This window comes from Salvia splendens, chromosome 5 (genome assembly GCF_004379255.2).
Source record: "Salvia splendens isolate huo1 chromosome 5, SspV2, whole genome shotgun sequence".
In the NCBI taxonomy this organism is placed as follows: Eukaryota; Viridiplantae; Streptophyta; class Magnoliopsida; order Lamiales; family Lamiaceae; genus Salvia; species Salvia splendens.
Window position 1 is genome coordinate 16,725,260 of NC_056036.1, and position 20,191 is coordinate 16,745,450.

General features: G+C 36.5%; 2 protein-coding genes across 2 annotated transcripts; one reads left to right on the forward strand and one right to left on the reverse strand.

Annotated features, from left to right (window-relative positions):
* The first annotated feature begins 2,189 nt into the window (after positions 1-2,189).
* On the forward strand, positions 2,190-6,058 carry LOC121803909. Its single transcript, XM_042203482.1, has 4 exons — positions 2,190-2,798; positions 3,797-3,958; positions 5,116-5,342; positions 5,979-6,058. The coding sequence occupies exons 1-4, from the start codon at positions 2,365-2,367 to the stop codon at positions 6,056-6,058; spliced, it is 903 nt and encodes a 300-aa protein (XP_042059416.1). The 5' UTR covers positions 2,190-2,364.
* A 4,954-nt stretch (positions 6,059-11,012) lies between these two features.
* LOC121804862 (probable disease resistance protein At1g58602) lies at positions 11,013-15,361 on the reverse strand. The gene is made up of 3 exons (XM_042204561.1): positions 14,440-15,361; positions 11,356-13,080; positions 11,013-11,282 (listed from the first exon to the last, which is right to left on the reverse strand). Exons 1-2 carry the CDS (start codon positions 15,359-15,361, stop codon positions 11,363-11,365), a joined length of 2,640 nt encoding a protein of 879 aa, XP_042060495.1. The 3' UTR covers positions 11,013-11,282; positions 11,356-11,362.
* Positions 15,362-20,191: the final 4,830 nt, after the last annotated feature.

Here is a 20,191-nt window from a genome sequence, read left to right on the forward strand (position 1 = left end):
CGTCCTAGCTAGCACCCGAGTGCTCGCTAATGTCATGGTTCATGTTAAACGCCGTTTTTTATATAAAAAAAACAACATATAGATTGCGATTTTGAAATAACGAGTTATTACCATAGAATGGACGTATGCATCATCATCTCACTTATCCCACAAGATAACATGGTGATAAAAAATAGGACGCGTAAGACATGGAGTGGATATATCTCCTGGCCACGTGAATTCACGGCTACAATTGATCGGCCACGGCTCCTCTTCACGAGACCTAATAATATAGTTTGTCCCTTGCAATGCACCCCATAATCTATGATATTGCTCTCTCCACCAACACCGTACATTTCTTGCATCAAACTTCCTAAATTCGAACTCATTATTTGGCCCTCTAGCCACTGGCGTATCCAGGATTATCAGTTTGGGGCGTATCCAGTATTATCAGTTTGGGGGTACGATAAATAATTGTAGTAATTTGAAATTTTAAAATACCAATCTTTTTTCTTCTCTTTAATTTATTCTCTCAATCAAAATTTTTAACTGTATTTTAAACTAAGATTATTCATTATACATAAATGTGAATTATTTTTAATTTTGTTGTTACTACTTAAATGACTTTCATTATTCTAAATTAATGTTCTTAGATTTGAATATTATAAATAAATTGTTTTAACAGATCGGGTTATCTTTACTAATAAATTAACTTTTTCGTGTTATTTTTACTAATAAATATTTAGTGTTTCAATTATTTAAAAACATAGAAGATAAAAAAACAAAATATGATAGAAGAATTTAAAACAAAAAAAATAATATTAAAATACATTAGAAATTAATTGAAATGCATAATCTTTATAAAATAAGAAATTGTTTTAAAAACAAAGTGCATACATAAATTTGAAATAGAAATAGTAGTACAATATAAGACGCATTAGCACAGAGGATAATGAAAAGAAAAAATAATTGATAAAATAGATGCTAAAATTAGGAGAATAAGTACTTTTTGAAATGAAGAAATTAAAATAAATAGGAAAAGTACTTAATTAAATGAAGCTAAAATGAGGAGAAAAAGCACTTACTGAAATGAATAAGCTAAAATAAAGAGGAAAATGGACTAAAATAAATGGGGTAAGAGGGAATCGAACCTGGGGCACTCAGTTGACAATGGAAGAATTTACCACTAGGCTAGGGAATCAACTAAGTTATCTATTGATTGTACAATAATAATATCATAATTTGGGAGTACAGTTGTACCCCTGCTCCTTACTAGATCCGCCACTGCCTCTACCCCACCTCTCATGCAAATGCATGGTCCATATCAATACCACACTTTCTTATTCTTTAATTATAAAAAATTCGTTATAGATAACATTCACATGCATGATGAATTCCAATCATATCGACTCAATAATCAACTCAAACTTATTTTATGAATTGATAGGTATGCCGTTAATGTTGAGTGAACATCTTTAGCGAGCACAACTCATCAGTCATATAAAAAATAATAATTTATACTCCTTCCATCCCATAGAAATATGCGCACTTTTTATTTTTGTTTGTTCCATAAAATATGTACATTTCCATTTATAGAAAGTTGTCCCCAACTCAATAGTCATATAATGATATACATTAATTTATTTACAACTTATACCACTATGGTTCACTATTACAACTCATTAAACACTAATAATAATGTGGATCTCACTATCCATTAATACTACTCTAACTATACTTCTCATCTCTCTTACTTTACAAATTATATCTCTTACTTTACCAATTGTGCATTAATTCTAGTGTAATTTCAAATGCCCATATTTTTATGGGACGAAGGGAGTATTTATTTTGATTCTAATAGATTATGAATTACCATTTGAAACTCAATTTTATATACACAATCATTGTTGGATTTGTTTTTTTCCATATAAAATACTCCAGTATAATAGTAATCGATCATATATATACTGATTTTTAATAATTTGCAAAATTGACTTTTTTAAATATTAAAAATATATCGATTAGGTACACCAATGATATTTTATGATAAAGTAATTAGAATTTTAGAATTGAAACAAACACATAAAAAAAATGTTATCATACAGTAGACAACCATTGCTGACAAAAGATAAGTGACATACTACTACTTATATACTCTATATAAGTGGTACCAACCATCCTATTTTCAAAATCAATAAAATGAAGCACAACATGCTTCTTTTCCTCTTGATCACCATAACAACTTTGTCCAATGCCACGCCGCCCGCCGGGAAGCCGCCTAGCAACGAGACGATATACCGAATGTCGCAAGGCTAGCTGTGCTGGAACTGCGTGGGAGACGCCATACAATTCTTGTACGGGCACAACTTAGTGCGGGCAAGGAAAATGCAGCTGCCCTTACGCTGGGCCGGGCAGCGGCGGCGCGACTGCGTGGTGGAGCACTCGTTCCCGGACGGCGGGTTCACGCTGGACGAGAACATATACTTGGGCAGCGGCCAGGCGTGGACGGCCATGGACGCCGTGGGTGCGTGGGCCGATGAGGAGAAGTACTACGATTACGACACTAACAGCTGCGCCGCCGGCGAGATGTGCGGCCATTACACGCAGGTTGTGTGGAGCAGTACAAAGAAGATCGGTGCGCTCTGTTGGATATTTGACACACAAAATATAACAGCACTCAACAAGGATGAAATATGGAGGATAAATATTAATAGGCTTCTCACAAAAAATATTACAAAATACACACAAACAATGCTTCAACACTGCAAAACACTCTTCACTCTTTCTAACTTGAGCTACGGCTCTTTCCCTCTAACTCACTCAATTCTCTTCTTTTCTTGATGGATACAATGAACTACAACTACACCTATTTATAGATATTCAAAGATGGATAAACTAGCTACCTAGTATACATATATCCACTACGTGTCATGATTAGCTTAATTAGAAAGCCATCAAATACAAACCATATATTCCACCGCCTATTACATATTGGAATTGTGGCTTCATTTTGACTATGAACAAATAAGTATTCTTCCACTATATGACGTAGAGGATTTGTAAGCATCTTTTTATGAGAAATCACAAAAGTTTCACCACTATTATGAGGTGGTGATGCAGCAGCTTCATCATTTTTCTTAATCTTGAAGTAATAGAGTTTAATAACTCAACATCCTCCCTTAAGCTCAATTCTTCAAGATCTTCATACGGAGTATAAATTTCAATTTTCTGCTTGTATCCTTTCGCCACCAACCTCGCCTTGTACCTTTGCACTTCACCATTGACATTTTTCTTTGTTTTGTACACCCATTTCACACCAATTGTTTTTCGGCCTTCTGGTAGTGTTGTCAAGACCAAGTATCATTTTTCTCGATCGTACTGATTTCTTTATCCATTGCAATCTTCCATTTCTTGTCTTGTGCAGCATCTACATAAGCAATAGGATCAACATTCATATGAAAACAAACAAGATTAACATTTTCCTCTACAGCTTCATCAACTTCTTCGGTAGCTTCATATATATCATTCAGATTGCGCATTCTTCTTGGCCTTCCGACTGGACCTTGAGATGATGTTGGTGAATCCGGTTCTTCAACTTCACGTGCATCTTCTTGCTGATCAGATACAATTTCCGACGAGCTTGCAACTTTTTTATCCTCGCAGTTCCATGTTTGATCTTCTTCAAACACCACGGCGCGACTTATGATTACCGTGTTCGTGAGTGGGTTATACAATTCGTAACCCATTACTCGATCACCATATCCCACGAAGATACACTTTTCACCTTTATCATCAAGCTTTATTCTTCAAGCTTCAGGAATTTTGGCATAAGCAACGCAGCAAAAAACTCTCAGGTGTGCAACACTGGGATTGAACGAGCTTCATGCTTCTTCGAGCGTCATGTTGTGAACACTTTTGGTGGGACACCGGTTCAGGAGATATACTGCTGTTGCGACAGCTTCAGCCCAGAATTCCCGGGGTAAGTCCTTCCCTTTGATCATACTCCTCGCTATATCAAGAATTATCCGGTTCTTCCTTTTAGCAACACCGTTCAGTTGAGGAGTATATGGAGGTGTAAGCTGGTGAATGATTCCATGCTCCTTGCAAAACTTTTCGAACAGATCGGATGTGAACTCGCCACCTTGGTCGGATCTGAGAACTTTAATATAGTGCCCACTCTGTCTTTCAACAAGAATTTTGAACTCTTTAAAAATATCAAACACCTCAAATTTCCTTTTCAAGAAATACACTCAAGTCTGTCTAGAGTAATCATCAATGAAAGTTAGAAAGTACTGATTACCTCCGGTAGAAATAGGCTTCAGAGGACCACAAACGTCAGTGTGAACGATCTCCAACGGGCGTGATGCTCTCCATCTCAATTCTTTTGAAAACCTTGGCCTGTGATATTTTCCCAGTATGCATCCTTGGCAAACTTCTTCAAGATGGTCAATATGCGGCAAACCTTTCACCATATTCTTTGTAGACAGAAGCTTTAAACCACCAAAATTCAGATGTCCAAGACGCAAATGCCATAACCACGATTCATCTTTAACAATAGCATTCATGCACTTCAACATATCATGTTTCATGTTCAATGCAAATAATCTATTTTTGGACATCATCACACAGGCAACCAAACTACCTCGAGCATCATTGATAGACAAATAAGAATTCTTGATACTAACATCAAATCCTTTCTCCAGCAATTGACCAAGACTCAAAATATTGCTCTTCATGGCGGGTACATAATAGACGTCATATATAAAACCATGATTTTCATTCTTTAACTTAATCAAGATGTTACCTTTTCCTTGCACCGCAACTTTTGAGAAATCTCCAAAAGTAACATCCCCATAAGATGTCTCCTTCTGCTCCACGAAGAGTTCCTTGTTCCCGCACATGTTGTTACTAGCTCCAGTGTCCAAGTACCACGTGCTGCACTGATCACCTTCAAGTCCTTTATGAGTAAAAAAAGAGGTTGAAATTACTTGCTCATCATCACCTCCACCTTCGGCTTAATTGACTTGTTGATTGGACCTGGTATTTCCGGCTGTTGGACACTCATAGTTGTAATGCCCGAATTCATGACAAGTATAGCACTCGACATTTGCTTTATCAAACTCTTGTTGATTATAGGTTTGAGAATAACCGCCTCTGTATTGCCCTCTTCCTCGTCCTCCTTGTCCATAAGAGATTCGACCTCTGCCTCGATAGGTGGAATATTGACGTCCTCCCTCATGTTGATAATTCTGGCCACGTCCTTCTTGATTTTGATAATTCTGGCCACGTCCTCCTTCATAATGGTAATGTTGGTTGCGTCCTCCTCGGCCACGATAGCCTCGATCTCGGCCTCGACCTCGGTTGTATCCGCCACGTGATGTCCCGGGCTCAAACTTCTTGTCTTATTGTATTGACATCTTCCCTTGTAGCATTTGCTCAAGTGATGGAGTGGTCTTTTTCTTTATGCGTTGCTCGTGGACTTCCAAGCTGCTCTGCAACTGGTCGATTGACATAGTGTTGAGATCTTTTGATTCTTCGATTGCTGCAACGACATGCACAAATTTCGACGTCAAGGAAAGAAGAATTTTCTCAATGACACGAACATCTTCAATTATCTCTCCTTGCCTTTTCATTTGATTCACACTAACTAATGTTCTTGTGAAATAGTCTGAAATATTTTCCGTTTCAGACATCGCCAAACTTTCAAACTCGCCACGAAGGATATGCATTCGGACTCGTATCGCCTTATCAACGCCAGTTAAAGCATTCATCAGAATCTCTCAGGCTTGTTTTGACGTGGTGGCTGCACTTACTTTTTCGAACGTGGTTTCATCAATACCTTGATAAATATTCTTCCACGAGGATTTGTAAGCATCTTTTTAGCCAGTAGCCAGGAGAAATCACAAAATTTTCACCACTATTATGAGGCGGTGATGCAGCACCTTCGTCATTTTTCATATTCTTGGAGTAATTGAGTTTAATAACTCAACACGCTCGAGTTGTTTGCGACGCCGGAGATGTGTTCATCACTTGTAATTACTCCCCACCTGGGAATTATGTCGGCGAGAGACCTTATTGATCGTGTAGGAAACTTAAGTGCATAACATTGTCTTGTATTGGGAAAGATTATATTGATGTGTGGACTTGTTTGAGGTCACATGACGTGTAAAAATATGTGTAATATAGTTTAGTGAAGTTTGAACTCATTTCTATCGTTATATTTCCATATTGGACGGAGTCGGAACGCTGGTCCTCGTCATCGGCCGGCGATAAACTATGAGACCCCTCAATTTGCTTTTCTCCCACTGGAATTTCATTTCTCAATATTATTTTTCAAACAATTTAAATATTCTAATTAAAAGTTGTTAATCTAGTCAAAATTAAATTAATTATTGTTGAGAATTAAAAATTTGTCAGATTCGTCGGAAAGGAAATAAATTAAGACCGTTTTTATTTTTTCAGAATGCAATAATTTAAAAGATAATGTTCTTGACCAAAATTATAAAATCGCCATATATTTAGAACCTCAAACGACTTTTAGTCAATTTAATTTTCCAATTCCAAGTAAGTGTAGAATGTTTGTCAAACATGGGTCGTAATAAAATAAACATGACTTGATTTCGGTCTAGCTGGTCAATTTATCGGGCAGTTTAATTAATAATCAGTCGGTCCGATTAAAAATGAAACATTTTCCTTTTCAGTTGTCCTATTAAAAATGAAACGTTTTTTAAAATGGAAATAACTCTATCTCTATTTTTTCATATCTTTTACTTTACTCTCTCTTTATTAACTCACAAAAATAAAATCTTGTGCCGATTTTTAAATGTTTTATTTTAAGTGGGAGGAGGGAGTACGTCGCTCTAGATTGTGCCGAATGACGGTTCTTTTCTTTCTACTTTTGTAAGATATTTGAAATACTCCTATAGCACTTCACGTCCATCTCATTCTAAGTGATGCTCCCTCCATCCACCAAAATTTTACCATCTTGGTCCGTCTCTTAAAGTTTATTCTAATTAGAATCTTGTCAAAAATAGACATTAATACACCTCTTAATCTCCTCAATACGGGGTCTTATTCCACCATACACATCCATTTAGTACAAAGTTAAACAATTTCTTAAAACCAGTGTCGAATCAAACTGGGACAAAATTTGGGAGATGGAGGGAGTACATTTTTAGGATGTTAAATGATATAGTATTTTTCAAACTAAAAATATTATTCTCTCTATTTGCTCTTATTTTATCTTCTATCAACTTACCTCATAGAACGACACTACATAAAATTTCGTGTTGAAAAGGAAGTTTTACTTAAGATGGGATGGATAAGGAAATCATTATTTAGCGGTTAATTTAAATAAACGCTATTGTATTTTTCCAACAAAATAACAAGTGAATTGATTACGATGTCCAATGTACTCCCTCCGTCCGTGAATAAGAGTCCGGTTTTCCCATTTTAGTCCGTCCGCGAATAGGAGGTCGGTTTTCCCATTTTAGTCCGTCCGCGAATAGAAGTCTCAGTTTATTTTTACCATAAATGATAACACCGGCGGATCCAGGAATTCATATTCGTGGGGTCGGATCAAACGAGACAGTAATATAATATTTAAATATTATTTTATTAATAAAAATATTAAATTTTAAATAAAACTATGTTATATTGTACACGAAAGTTTACTCAAATTAGTATACATATACAAAATGACTTGAAATTATTTCATTAAAAATTATTTGCAATAGTTTGAATAGATTTAACAAAATTACTAATAGTCTAGACATATTCAATCTTTTCATATATCACTTATTAATGTGGTCTGTAGGATAAAATAAATATTACTACTTCCTCCATCCCCTAAAAATATAAACTTTTTATATTAAGAATTTTTAACACACTTTTCTTTTTTTTTTTACTTTATCAATTTTGCATTAAGACTATCGTGCCGTTTCAAAAGTTTCTATTTTTAGGAGACAAAATGAGTATAATAAAACGAATAATCAAAAGCAAAAGTAATTAAATTAGAGAAAAAAAATTATGACTAAGAGAACAAAATATGGAATACGAATTATAATAATTATTGATTTGTCCACAACGGTGGTGTTTGGTTTCCAAGATAAAATAGTACCAAGATATAATTTAGGATCGAGTTGTGAGATTATTTTAATCATATGGGGTTAGCTAAGACTAATTATTCCATGATTATTCATTTAGGATTGAGTTGTGGGATTGAATCTCTTGAACCAAACACACTAAATTTAATTCCGGATACAATCATGCAAACCGAAACCCCCAAAATGAAAAGAATGAAAACAAGATGATCCAGTTTATAAAGCCCAACTAATATTATAGAAAAGTCAGTTATAGGCTATCAATATTAGTGTTGAAACTTGAAACTTATACAAGGTTTTTGTTCAACTTCAATTATTATGAAACCTTGAATTAATGTTGGAATTTCTGTTAAAATACAAGGTGAAAAATGAGTTAGGCTATAACTTAATCAGTAATAAAATAAGATGATCCAGTTTATAAAGCCCAACTAATAGAAAATTAATAGGAAATTAAACTTCAGTTCACAGCAAGAAGCAGGCCGTCGTCATATGGGTGTTGAGGATGGGGTCGAAGGTACGGAGACTATGGGGTCGGCGGGCGATGGAGGGCGTCTCCCTGCCATTCTCCACGGCTGGCAGTGGGGTCGGCCGCCCGAACCCACCTAGATCCGCCGCTGAATGATAATAGGGTCTCACCTTACACTAACTCATTCCACTCACATTTCATTTAAAATTAATATATACAAGTGAGACACTTATTCCACGAATTTTTTTCCACCCACTTTTCTTAACATTTTTTAAAACTTGTGTCGCCCATGGGACTCCTAATGGCTGATGGAGGGAGTAATACTTTCTGTATCGCTTTTGTTGTGAGGACCATAGTGGGTTTCAATGGAGATATAATTGTAGGCCCATTTTCTTTTATATGGCCTTAATTAAAGGCTACTGGTTAGACTTGTTTATTATAGGTTATGAAAAACATATTACTAGTAAGAAATACTCCAACCGTCTCTGAAAATTTGTCACTTATTCTATTTTCATTTGTCTCTTAAAATTTGTCATCTTTCGTGTTTACTATTTTATTAGTGACCTCACATTCCACTAACTCATTCCAAGTACGTTTTATTATAAAATAATATATAAAAATATGACTCACATGCTACTCACTTTTTCATCACACTTTCTATTATATTTCGTAAAATCTGTATCGGGTCAAATGGTGACAAATTATAAGAGACTGAGGAACTATATTTTTGAATAAGTGATTGAGTTGAGTAAAATGAGTGATAAAATACATAGACAAACTAGTTTATACCTATTTTATTTATTTGGTGAAAAATGATTGGGTTTGAACCATAAAATTTACTCCGTACAAACGAACTTAAATGCTTCCACTATGGTTGTAGGCGCGTAGGTCAGGTTAAGAAAATCATGATGCACAAATCAATTCACACATATATATTTAAGTCTTTTTAACATAAAAACCATGCACTATTTGATATTTCTATATTCATGCCAAATTTGATTATAGAAATGAAAAATGTAAATCATGCAAATGTAACGCTTATTGACTTTCCCTAAACAAACATTTTTTCACAACAATATACAACACCATATTCCCCCTCGTTTATGAACTAAACAAACCCAAATCCTATTCTAGAAAGAATAAAGCGTTGTTCCAACTTCACGCCTACAAGTCACCAAGAAAGGAATTGCTTAGACCATCATGATCTTAAGATTCTTAACCACAAGAGTGAAATACATATATAGCTACAATTATATGAGATGTGTATATATAGGTAATCATGCTGTGAACTGCTTTCCTGATCACAATATTTCTGATGAATGGGCTACCAATTGTGACAATATGTTTTTGTTTGTAACAAAAAATGATAATACTGATGATGAGGGGTGCGTTATATTGTTAGTTTTCTTAAGTTGTTAATTTTGCTAACTCATCAAAGCAGTGTTAAAAATATCAACACGATGACATTAAAATATCAACACAAATTTGTGTTGACATTTTAAATATCAATGTCAACACAGGTGATGTTCGGTTTTCTAGATAAAATAATATTAAGATATAATTTAGGATTGAATTGTGAGATTATGTTAGTCATAGGGGGTTAGCTATGACTAATTATCCCATTATTATCTATCTAGGATTTAGTTGGGGGACTAAATCTCTTGAACCAAACACACTACTAATTTAATCCCAGTATACAATCTTGCAAACCTCCCAGTATACAATCTTGCAAACCGAACACCCCCACAATGTATTAAAATGCCAATTAAGTTTATGTTGATATATTAATGTCATCGTGTTGATATACACTATAAGTTTATGTTGACATTTTAATATCACCGTGTTGACATTTTTATTATACTAGATTAGTGAGTTAACAGATTTAGCAATTTAAGAAAGTTAACAACGACACCTCATACCAATTATATACTCCCCCCGTCCCAAGATAAGCGACTCACATTCCTTTTTGGGACGTCCCTAGATAAGTGAGTCATTTCTTTTTTTGGTATTCTCTCTCTTACCTTTTCTCTCTACTTTATTAACTCTCTTACTTTATTCACTTTCCATTTTACTAACAAAACCCCATTTCCTTAAATCTCATGCCGAAAAGTTTTTGCTCACTTATCTTGGGACAGAGGGAGTATAAAATTTGGTGCGGTTATATTAATGCATTAAATATATCGACTGATAATTATCTTCATAAAAATTATTCATGCTAACATTTTAAAGCCCGGTATTGGGCTTGGCATCAACTCACCTCTCTCTGAATATCAACCTTAGACTAACATTTTGAAGCCCAATATGAATAATGGGCTTAGCATTGTGAACCCCAATTTCAGCATTCATCTGAAACATGTACCCTCTCTCTAAATTCTCATAGCTTTGCTAATTAGAATAGTCTTTTTCAATTTCTCACCATGCCATCTCAGAAAGAATTTTCCTATAAATTATTTTGTTAATAGAAATTTTTGCACAATAATTAACATAAACGGGATATAATCATACAAGCACTCAAAAAGGCAAGCAACGCATTAGCCTAACTAATTACAAACAAAGATCCATCTGTATCCTTAAAATAAAAAGCATAAAATATGGTTCATGAAAATAAAAAATCCAAACAAAACAACGTTAAACTACATAAAACTGATATAAAACCGCAAGACACCTCGAGTCTTATTCTTGTTCAACTCATCACTCGAACTCCACTTTCTATCACAGTCTTGGCAAGTCAGAACCTGAAATGAGGCCAACTTTATAGATATATGTACACAAAGGAGTAACAAAACACAACCAATTAAGTAGCTTCACCTGCAGGTTATGCAAATGATACGATAATGTGTCTGGGCAGATTCTCAGTACTCTCGAGCTGTGGGCATTGACGGATCAGGAGCTGTTTGAGGCATGGCATTCCACCTTCTTCTATGTCCACACCGGTCAAACGTCTTATTGCTTTGAGGGAGAGAGCCTTGAGACGGGGGAACCCGTCATCCAATATCTTCAACCTCCACATGTTTACATAATCACGAAAATGCTTTAAGGTAAGATACTGTAGCTTTGGTAGCTTACCCAACTCTTCCATCGAAACATTTTTCATGTTCGACAACGTTAGGTGAGAGAGATTGGGAGGGAACACACCTGCAGCTGGCCATTCGAAAGTGAAAACATCCGATTTAAGTTTAAGTGACGTGAGACTCTCGAGAATGGGAATTAATTTGGGCACTCTACAAGGCACATAATCCCCCTTAGTATCTAAATATAGGTGTAGTTTCACAAGATTGGTCATCTTTTCTAGGGACTCTCTTCCCCTGCTTACGACATCATCATCTTCATCGCTACTACCCCATACCTTTATGCGCAGTTCACGCAGATGAGAATTAGGCATTATTCCTGAGCTCATCTCCACCCAATCCTCTAGCCTGATACCCTTCAAACTCTCTATATTTTTCCAATTCTCTACTTTCATGGTTCTTCCACGTACACTACGTGCACCGAAGTCACGCAAGTTTTCCATTTTTAGTGCACCTTCTGAGAACTCTATATGTTCCACATAAAGAAACTCGAGCTTTTTAAAGTCACAAAGCCAACTTGGGAGCTTCAAATAAATGTAGCTCCGATTTGTATGTATTCTCAAGTACTTCAATCCAAACAAGCACCGAAAAGAGTCGGGGAGTTTTCCAAACGCAAAGCCATCAAGGTAGAGAATCTTAAGCATTAGAAAGTTATTCCAATAAGGAGATGGAATATCCGTACGACAGCTCTTATTCCCTACATTAAGGAGGAAAAGAGAGCGCATATGCTTATTTTGATTCAAAGGGAAAGTTTCAGAAGATTTGTTGTAGACAACATTATGACGAGGTTTGTACGAGGATTCAAATGAACATCCTCCCTCCTCCCCCTTATCAATCTTAACACCCATTTCCTCCCCAGCTTTGCTTAAACATACATCGCGAAGAAGATCATGGAGACGAAATTTTTTGACTTGGCCATCGATATTTTGATCCTGAATTTGAAGCATACTTCGATTTATCAACTCATTCAAATAACCTCTCCCAATATCTTCAATTCTTCTAATTCCTTTGTCTTGGATCAATCCTTGTGCATCCCATATGTTTACTAGCACTTCTGCCGGGATCGTGAAGTCTTCCTTAAAAAAAGCTAGACATAAGAAGCATGATTTCAATTGGGGAGATAAATTTTGATAACTCAACCCCAAAATATTTGGTAAGTTGTTTTTCAGATTATTGGAATTTATTTGGTCCAAAACATGTTGCCATATACTCCTGTCTTGAGTGTCCACAACTAAGCCTCCAACCACACTAATTGCTAATGGCAGACCATCGCATTTTTCCAAAATTTGTCTTCCAATACTCTCTAGTTCTTCTGGACATGTGCCATTGGTGTTATTAATGAATGCTTTCTTCAAGAACAATTCCCAACTTTTCTCGGGGTCTAGAAGCTTCATCTTATGCACATATTGATCATGCTTTGCAATAATCTTGTTGCGAGTTGTTAGAATTATTCTACTTGTTTTATCTGTAAGGACAGAAACTAAGTTTTAGAATCACTCCGATTCTACTGTCCAGTGGAGTATAATATAAACAAATATGTATTCAAACCAAACAAATCTCTATTCTAGAGGAGTTTGAATTTTGGAAAAAAAGGTATTGGTTAATTTTCATGATTTAAGTAGGGGTGGGGAAAAATACCGAAATACCACAGTTACCGTACCGAAATAATACTGAAAATACTGGTTTTTTGGTACGGTATGATACCGTATCGAAATCTTTTGGTATGGTAACGATATCAATTTTCTTATACCGTGGTATATCGTGGTATACCGAATATACCGTAGATTCGTGGTATACCGAATTTTTGGTGCATGACGAAAAATCGGTATATGTTGAAATATTATATAAATATTATTTATATGTAATATATTTATATATAAAATAGAATTAAAAGGAAAAATCTCTGAAAATCCTACTTTGAAATATTTTGTGTATAGAATAGATTTTTTTTAACAACGGTATTACGATATATCGCACCGTACTTCGGTATTACGATATATCACACCGTACTTCGGTATAACGTAAAAAGTGAGGTATACCGCAATAATGGTAAGGTAACGGTATCAAATTAACCATACCGAATTTTCGGTATACTGGATTGCGGTATACCGAAAATTCGGTATGGTATCAGTATAGGATATTTTGTCATACCGCAGTTTTTGGTACGGTATGCGGTATGACGTTCTCGGTACGGTAGATTTAAGTAGTATTTTACTTTATTTTCATGCTAATCAGCTAATCTATTGTTGAACTTTTCATACATAAAAACAAAAAAACTAAGTTTGAGATTATGATTCATTGCATAATTACTACCTCAAGTTTTACTTTGTTAGTTATTTAATTATTTTCATAGATCTCACAATTTTTTGGTATTTTTGTGTAGTTTTGAGTATTTTTCTCTTTCCATGTAAAGGATAGTAATTTTATATTGGAATATTAGTCCCTAAAACTATGAACTTTGGCCTAATTATGTCATTTCTCATAAACTTTAAAATGGGTTCAAAACATCAAAAACTTTATATTCCGTGAGCTATTTCCCTACCTTACTCAAAAGAGATATTTTCGGTGAAAACTTGTTCTACATGGACAACGGTTAAACGCTTATGATATATTAGACCACTCTTTAAGTTTGTAATAAGTAGGATAAAAGGCTACATAGATGCCACTTTGTTTAGTTGCGCTAACAAACTTAAAAGAGTCATGTACGTTAGTACAGATATGGTGATTGACCCATCGTAGAAAATAATACACCGAAATCTAAAGTTTGAGATATTTTAAATCAATAATTTAAAACTTTTAAAACAAAAATAACATAGAAACATACCTTGTTGATTGGGGAAAGCACCTTGAAAATATTCCCAATGTGGTTGCTCCCACATATCGTCCAGAACTATGAAATAATTTGTTCCCTCCAGTTGTCTGTGAAGCAGTTCTTGAAGGTTTTGTAGGACATACAGCTTATCTTTCATTGACTGCTCCAATTTATAGATATGTTCAACCACTTTCTTTTTCTCCTCATCCGATCTGGACAGCTGGAAGATAAGCTGCTTGATCGTCTCTTGTGGCGTAAATTCACTCGACACCACAACCCAACCACGCCGACTGAATGGACCGGCAACAACGTCAGGGTGGTTGTATATCTCCCTGGCAAGTGTCGATTTCCCAATTCCACCCATGCCTTGTATAACCACAACTGAAAGCCCTCTCTTCTCTTCATCCAGAATCGATTCTCGCAGCAATTTCTTCACAACATCTTCTACGCCCACAAGGTGTTCGTCTTTTTGCCAAGGACACAACCGCCGCAGCAATTCAACTTGCGACATCTCCTCCTCCTCCTCTTCGACAATCAGTATCCCGTACCTCTCTCGGCTTTTGTGAATCTCGTCAAGCCTAGCTCGGATGGACTTGATCTTGCCCACAATTCTGCGGATTTGGTGAAGACGCTTCGGGAAACCGGTGCATCTTTTGAGAAACGTTGTGTTCTTGGTGCTCTCAACATTGATGACGAACATTGCGATGGTATCTTCAGCATCGTAAGCAATTTCTCTGATCTTCCCTATCCAAATACCAAATACTTCGTTTTTAGCTTGCTTTCTGTTTGCGTCTTTGAGAAAAGATTGCATCAACTCCAACTCATCTTTCAGGGACTGCACCTTTCCCTTGATGCCTCGCAGGGACTGCACATTCTTGGCCAGCAGATTGCCTAGCAGCTGCACCGTCGATGAGACTGCCGCCTCCGCAGGCATATCAATCGATATACGAGATTATACCTATCGCTTGGATTTCCTTAAAAATGCACTCTATCAACAACTTGCTATTGTTATTACTTGATGCAAAAATACGGCCATAAATCAAACAAGTCACAAGAGGTGTTATTTCATGGAATTTGACCTGCCCATTTTATACTCTATTCAATTAATAAAAACAGTATAAATGTGGTTACATAGTTTGATTAAAACTACAAGGATCAATTACTTGAAAATTTCACAAAATTCTCATATGCCCGACTTTTTATGATAACATAAACAACTACTAAGAAATTTTAAAGACAAAAAATAAATGAAATAATTGAGAGATTTTGAAATGCGAGACAAACCAAGCCTAATAATCATACCTCGCTACTTGTTTTATGTAAGAATAATAATGTATTACTCCTACTAATTACTTATAGCGTTTTTTCCAAAATTGTGATAAAACTTCAGCTTTGCTGATGATCTACATACTATTAACGGAGTATTATCTTTATATTAATACTTTAAGATGGACCCCACATACCTTCCCATGGATAGACGATAAGTGTAGACAACAAAGTCAAGTGAAGTAGTCGGGCCAGCCAAGGCTGACTTGACTCAACTTTGTTCAGAGATGACTACAAAACTGCTGTAAACTAATGGAGTTGAATATCTTTCAATACTCTCGTTTGACGTATGACTCCATTTTTCTAATTATATAGTTTTAATTTTGTAATAAAATATATAAGTGAAATATGTTTATGCAAATCTATTAACTAAAAATAGTAAACATGGGAATGAGTGAAGCACCTTTTATCTAAATTTTCCTAATTATTTATTCGAATCATGTAAGGTTGACTTGACCTGTTCGGGATAATGCATGCCTACTAGCAACTCAATAAATACGAAAACTGACTCAACAACGCGGTAGCACCCCTTTTAAATGATTGTCCACAAAAAGTCTAAAAATAATTACATACTCCAAATAAGAGAGAACGTAACTGCTATTTTGACAAAATGAGACAATAAATAAAGCCACAATGACATATAAGATGGATATGCTAGATTGCTAGTCATATTAGGATGTTGCTTCAAAAGTGAATGATATTTAAAATCTTAGAACATTATTGAATCTTAAAATAAAAATGTCAAGTACTAGTATTTTCTAAGTTATGCAACTGATATGCAGATTCCCAATATCCAGAGCTGAGCAAATATTATTCATTTTCTACAATAATCAAGTAGCTGGCTAGGCATATACTTATATAAACATTGAGAATATATGGAGACCTCTTTCCTCAATGAACATGGTATGTATGTAACAAAAAGTAAAACAAAATACCACCACCTCAAATTAACTGGTAAAGAAAATGCAGTAAAAGAAATTTGAGGTATCTAGTAAACAATAGATTAGTGTATATTAGTAGTATTTCTTACCTATTCAGGCTAATCTTGAATAGTAAACTACTAAGTGAACTTCATCACAATCTTCTTTGCTGGCGAGAAGAGTGTAGATGTGCACAACATTCCTGCCGTGTATTTTGCCAATCCAAACTATATAAATGCTATTGTATTTTTCAAAACAACATTACGAATGAATTGATGTACGAAATCCAGTGTAATGCTTCCTGGATCGCTTTTGTTTTGAGGACCATGCATAGTGCCGATGCTGATGTAGAGGCTGCAAATGATGTTATCTTCTTCCTCATTGAATCTGCCATGCTTGATGTTAGGCCTCAGGTAATTCAGCCATCTCAGCCTGCAACTCTTCCCACATCTCTTCAAACCTGCATGATACGAGCCTTCGTATAGTTTAGATTTATTAGGGATTTGAATATCTTTTCATATATTTGTTTCTTGTTCATTAAGTAGATATTCTAGCATTATAAATAGATAGGGTGTTATCATTTTAAGAATTCAATCAATCAATGAAAGAAATATTATTTTTCCACAAACAATCGTGAATTGTTCTATCAACCCTAGTCACGCCGCTGCCCGACGGAGGAGCTCCGCGCACAGCCACGAACTAGATCGCCGCCGATCCTACGTAAGGACGCCGGAGAAAGGGATACGACAAAGGGTCGTATCAACTGGTGCTTTCATCCTATGTACTCATGAAACGCTTCAACAACAACGGTAAGTCGGTTTGGGGATCGTCCCGACCCGATGTCTTTTCACGTCGCCAACAGCCGGTTGGATGTCGTGATTTTGGGAATTACAACCGTCGGCCGTTCGACGACGGTGAGATGGAGAACAGACCCGGAGAGGGGTCACACCATGATGATCCGGTTAGCCTTAAACTGGATCGCCTGCTGGATCGCTTGGATAAGCTGATTGCGTGGAGAGACAAGACTGATCGGCGGTTTGAGAACCTGGAACCTGCATGGTCTCGCTATACAAAACCTCCACTGGGATACGAGTACGGAGAGGACTTCGATGATGAAGATTTTCGTCAACAGAAACCTTGGGAAATGGGTTATCGCCAATCTCGTAACCAGTCCAAAGGGTACGATCAGTCAGTCGATCGCCCGCCGTCTTGCTGGGACCCACACCAGAGGTTTCAAATCGCGGGGTATGTCAAACCGGAGCGGGTCAAAATGCATCCTCCTCGTTTCGCGGGGACAAATGCATCAAATTGGATCTCGAGGGTCCAATCTTACTTCAATCATTTGATGATGCCCGATGCCCAACGATTGCACTACACAGTCATGTTATTTGATCAACCAGCGGCGGACTGGGTATTCAAATATTTTGCAAATAACGATTTCGTGACGTGGCAGGATTTCTTGGAGGATGTGCTTGATCATTTTGATCGTCAAGGCCCTAAACCAGTTATGAAGGAGAGGCTACAGTTGAGTACTCTGGCGCAGCAGTCATCGCAACCTTTACCGACGCCGTTTCAGACCCAGGGAGGTCCGGGACGTGCGGTTGATCAGGCAAGACCGCCGAGGGTCCGGGTTTCGCAGGCAGAAAAGGCGGAACGAGCTCGGTTGGGTCTGTGTTATTACTGCCCAGATAAATGGGTGGTGGGTCATGTGTGCAAACAGTGTTTATTGTGTTACGCCGAGGAGGGAGATGAGGGCGTGGCCACTTACGATGAGAAAGTTCCCAACAATGCCGCTCACAATGGGGGCTCTAATCTTGATGTTCCAAACGACGAGGCCATAGAAGAGATCGATAAGACCGACAATATGCCGCTGCAAGGGCTCGTCGGGGTATATGATGAGAAGATTGTCGAAGAGGAGGAAACATTGCTAGAAGAGGAGGAGACATTGCTAGAAGATAAAGAGGAGACATTGCTAGAAGATAAAGAGGAGAGTGGTTCTATTGGTAAAGGGGAGAAGATAATCGCATCGTTCAATGTGGCTCAAATGTCATTGACGGATGGTGCGAACTGTGGGTTTAAGAGAGGTGGTGATTGCACTGGTGTAAGGACAATTGCCTATTTCTATGTGGATTTCGTTGATGCCGATATTCCAAGTATTGTTCATCGTTCGACATCACTCGTCGTCGATGCGCGATTCATCCCTCCGTGCAATGACGCGTCATATTTGAGTGTTCTTGGAGGTGATAAAGGAAGGCATTCAACTGTTCGATATGTGTTTGATCCCGGAGGAGATGCCTCGTCAAAGCTTCTGCGTTCGACACTTTGTTGCTTCGTAGTTTCCACCTTGAGGACAAGGTGGATTTTAACCAGGGGAGAGTTGATACGAGCCTTCGTATAGTTTAGATTTATTAGGGATTTGAATATCTTTTCATATATTTGTTTCTTGTTCATTAAGTAGATATTCTAGCATTATAAATAGATAGGGTGTTATCATTTTAGGAATTCAATCAATCAATGAAAGAAATATTATTTTTCCACAAACAATCGTGAATTGTTCTATCAACCCTAGTCACGCCGCTGCCCGACGGAGGAGCTCCGCGCACAGCCACAAACTAGATCGCCGCCGATCCTACGTAAGGACGCCGGAGAAAGGGATAGGACAAAGGGTCGTATCACTGCATTTTACCATCATTGATTCATTTCAGTCATACCTCCTCATATATACTCCCTCCGTTTCCATATTAATATAGGCGTTTCATTTTCTACATTATTCTCTCTCTTACTTTACTCTTTCTCCACTTTAACTATTTACTTAGTATTTTTCCAAATGAGTGCAAAAAATGAAACGACTCTATTAAGGGAGAATATCATTATTCCAAAACACACATGTATATAATACATTATACATACCAATTTTCCGAGGGAGAGCAATCCAGTTGTTTCCGATGCCGTATTGGTCTATGTATGATTTTAGTTTAAAATCTTCTTCAGGAGACCATGGCCCCTTTCTCACATTGGCTTTGTCACAGCATGGAGCTCTTCCCATCTTTTATTTATTTTCTCCGACTAAATTCAAATGGATTGTTCTTTGTGTTTGAGAAATGCCAGAGAGGAAGACCTTTATTTATAGCCAGGGAGATGATGATGTGATACTTGGATAAATAAGAAGTTTCATCTCTCTCTCTCTCTCACACACATGCATGAATTTGGATTAGTTCAGGGGTAATATTATATTTTGATATATATAACAAAGAAGATGACAGAAATTCACTGAAACGCAATGCATTAGCTTATTGAGGTTTGCAATAGTTTAAGAGCGTGGGGGAAAAAATAGAGCAAAATTCAAGGAATAAGTACATCTATTATTTGTCACCAACTTCATTAAAATGTTTGATTTTTAGGGTATTTAAGATTTTGAAATTAGTATTTAGTTTATATAGTTCTATTATGTTAGTTATAACATTTCTGAAAATAATCTGGTCAGTAGAACGAGTAATTAAGCTTGTGGGTATATGTGA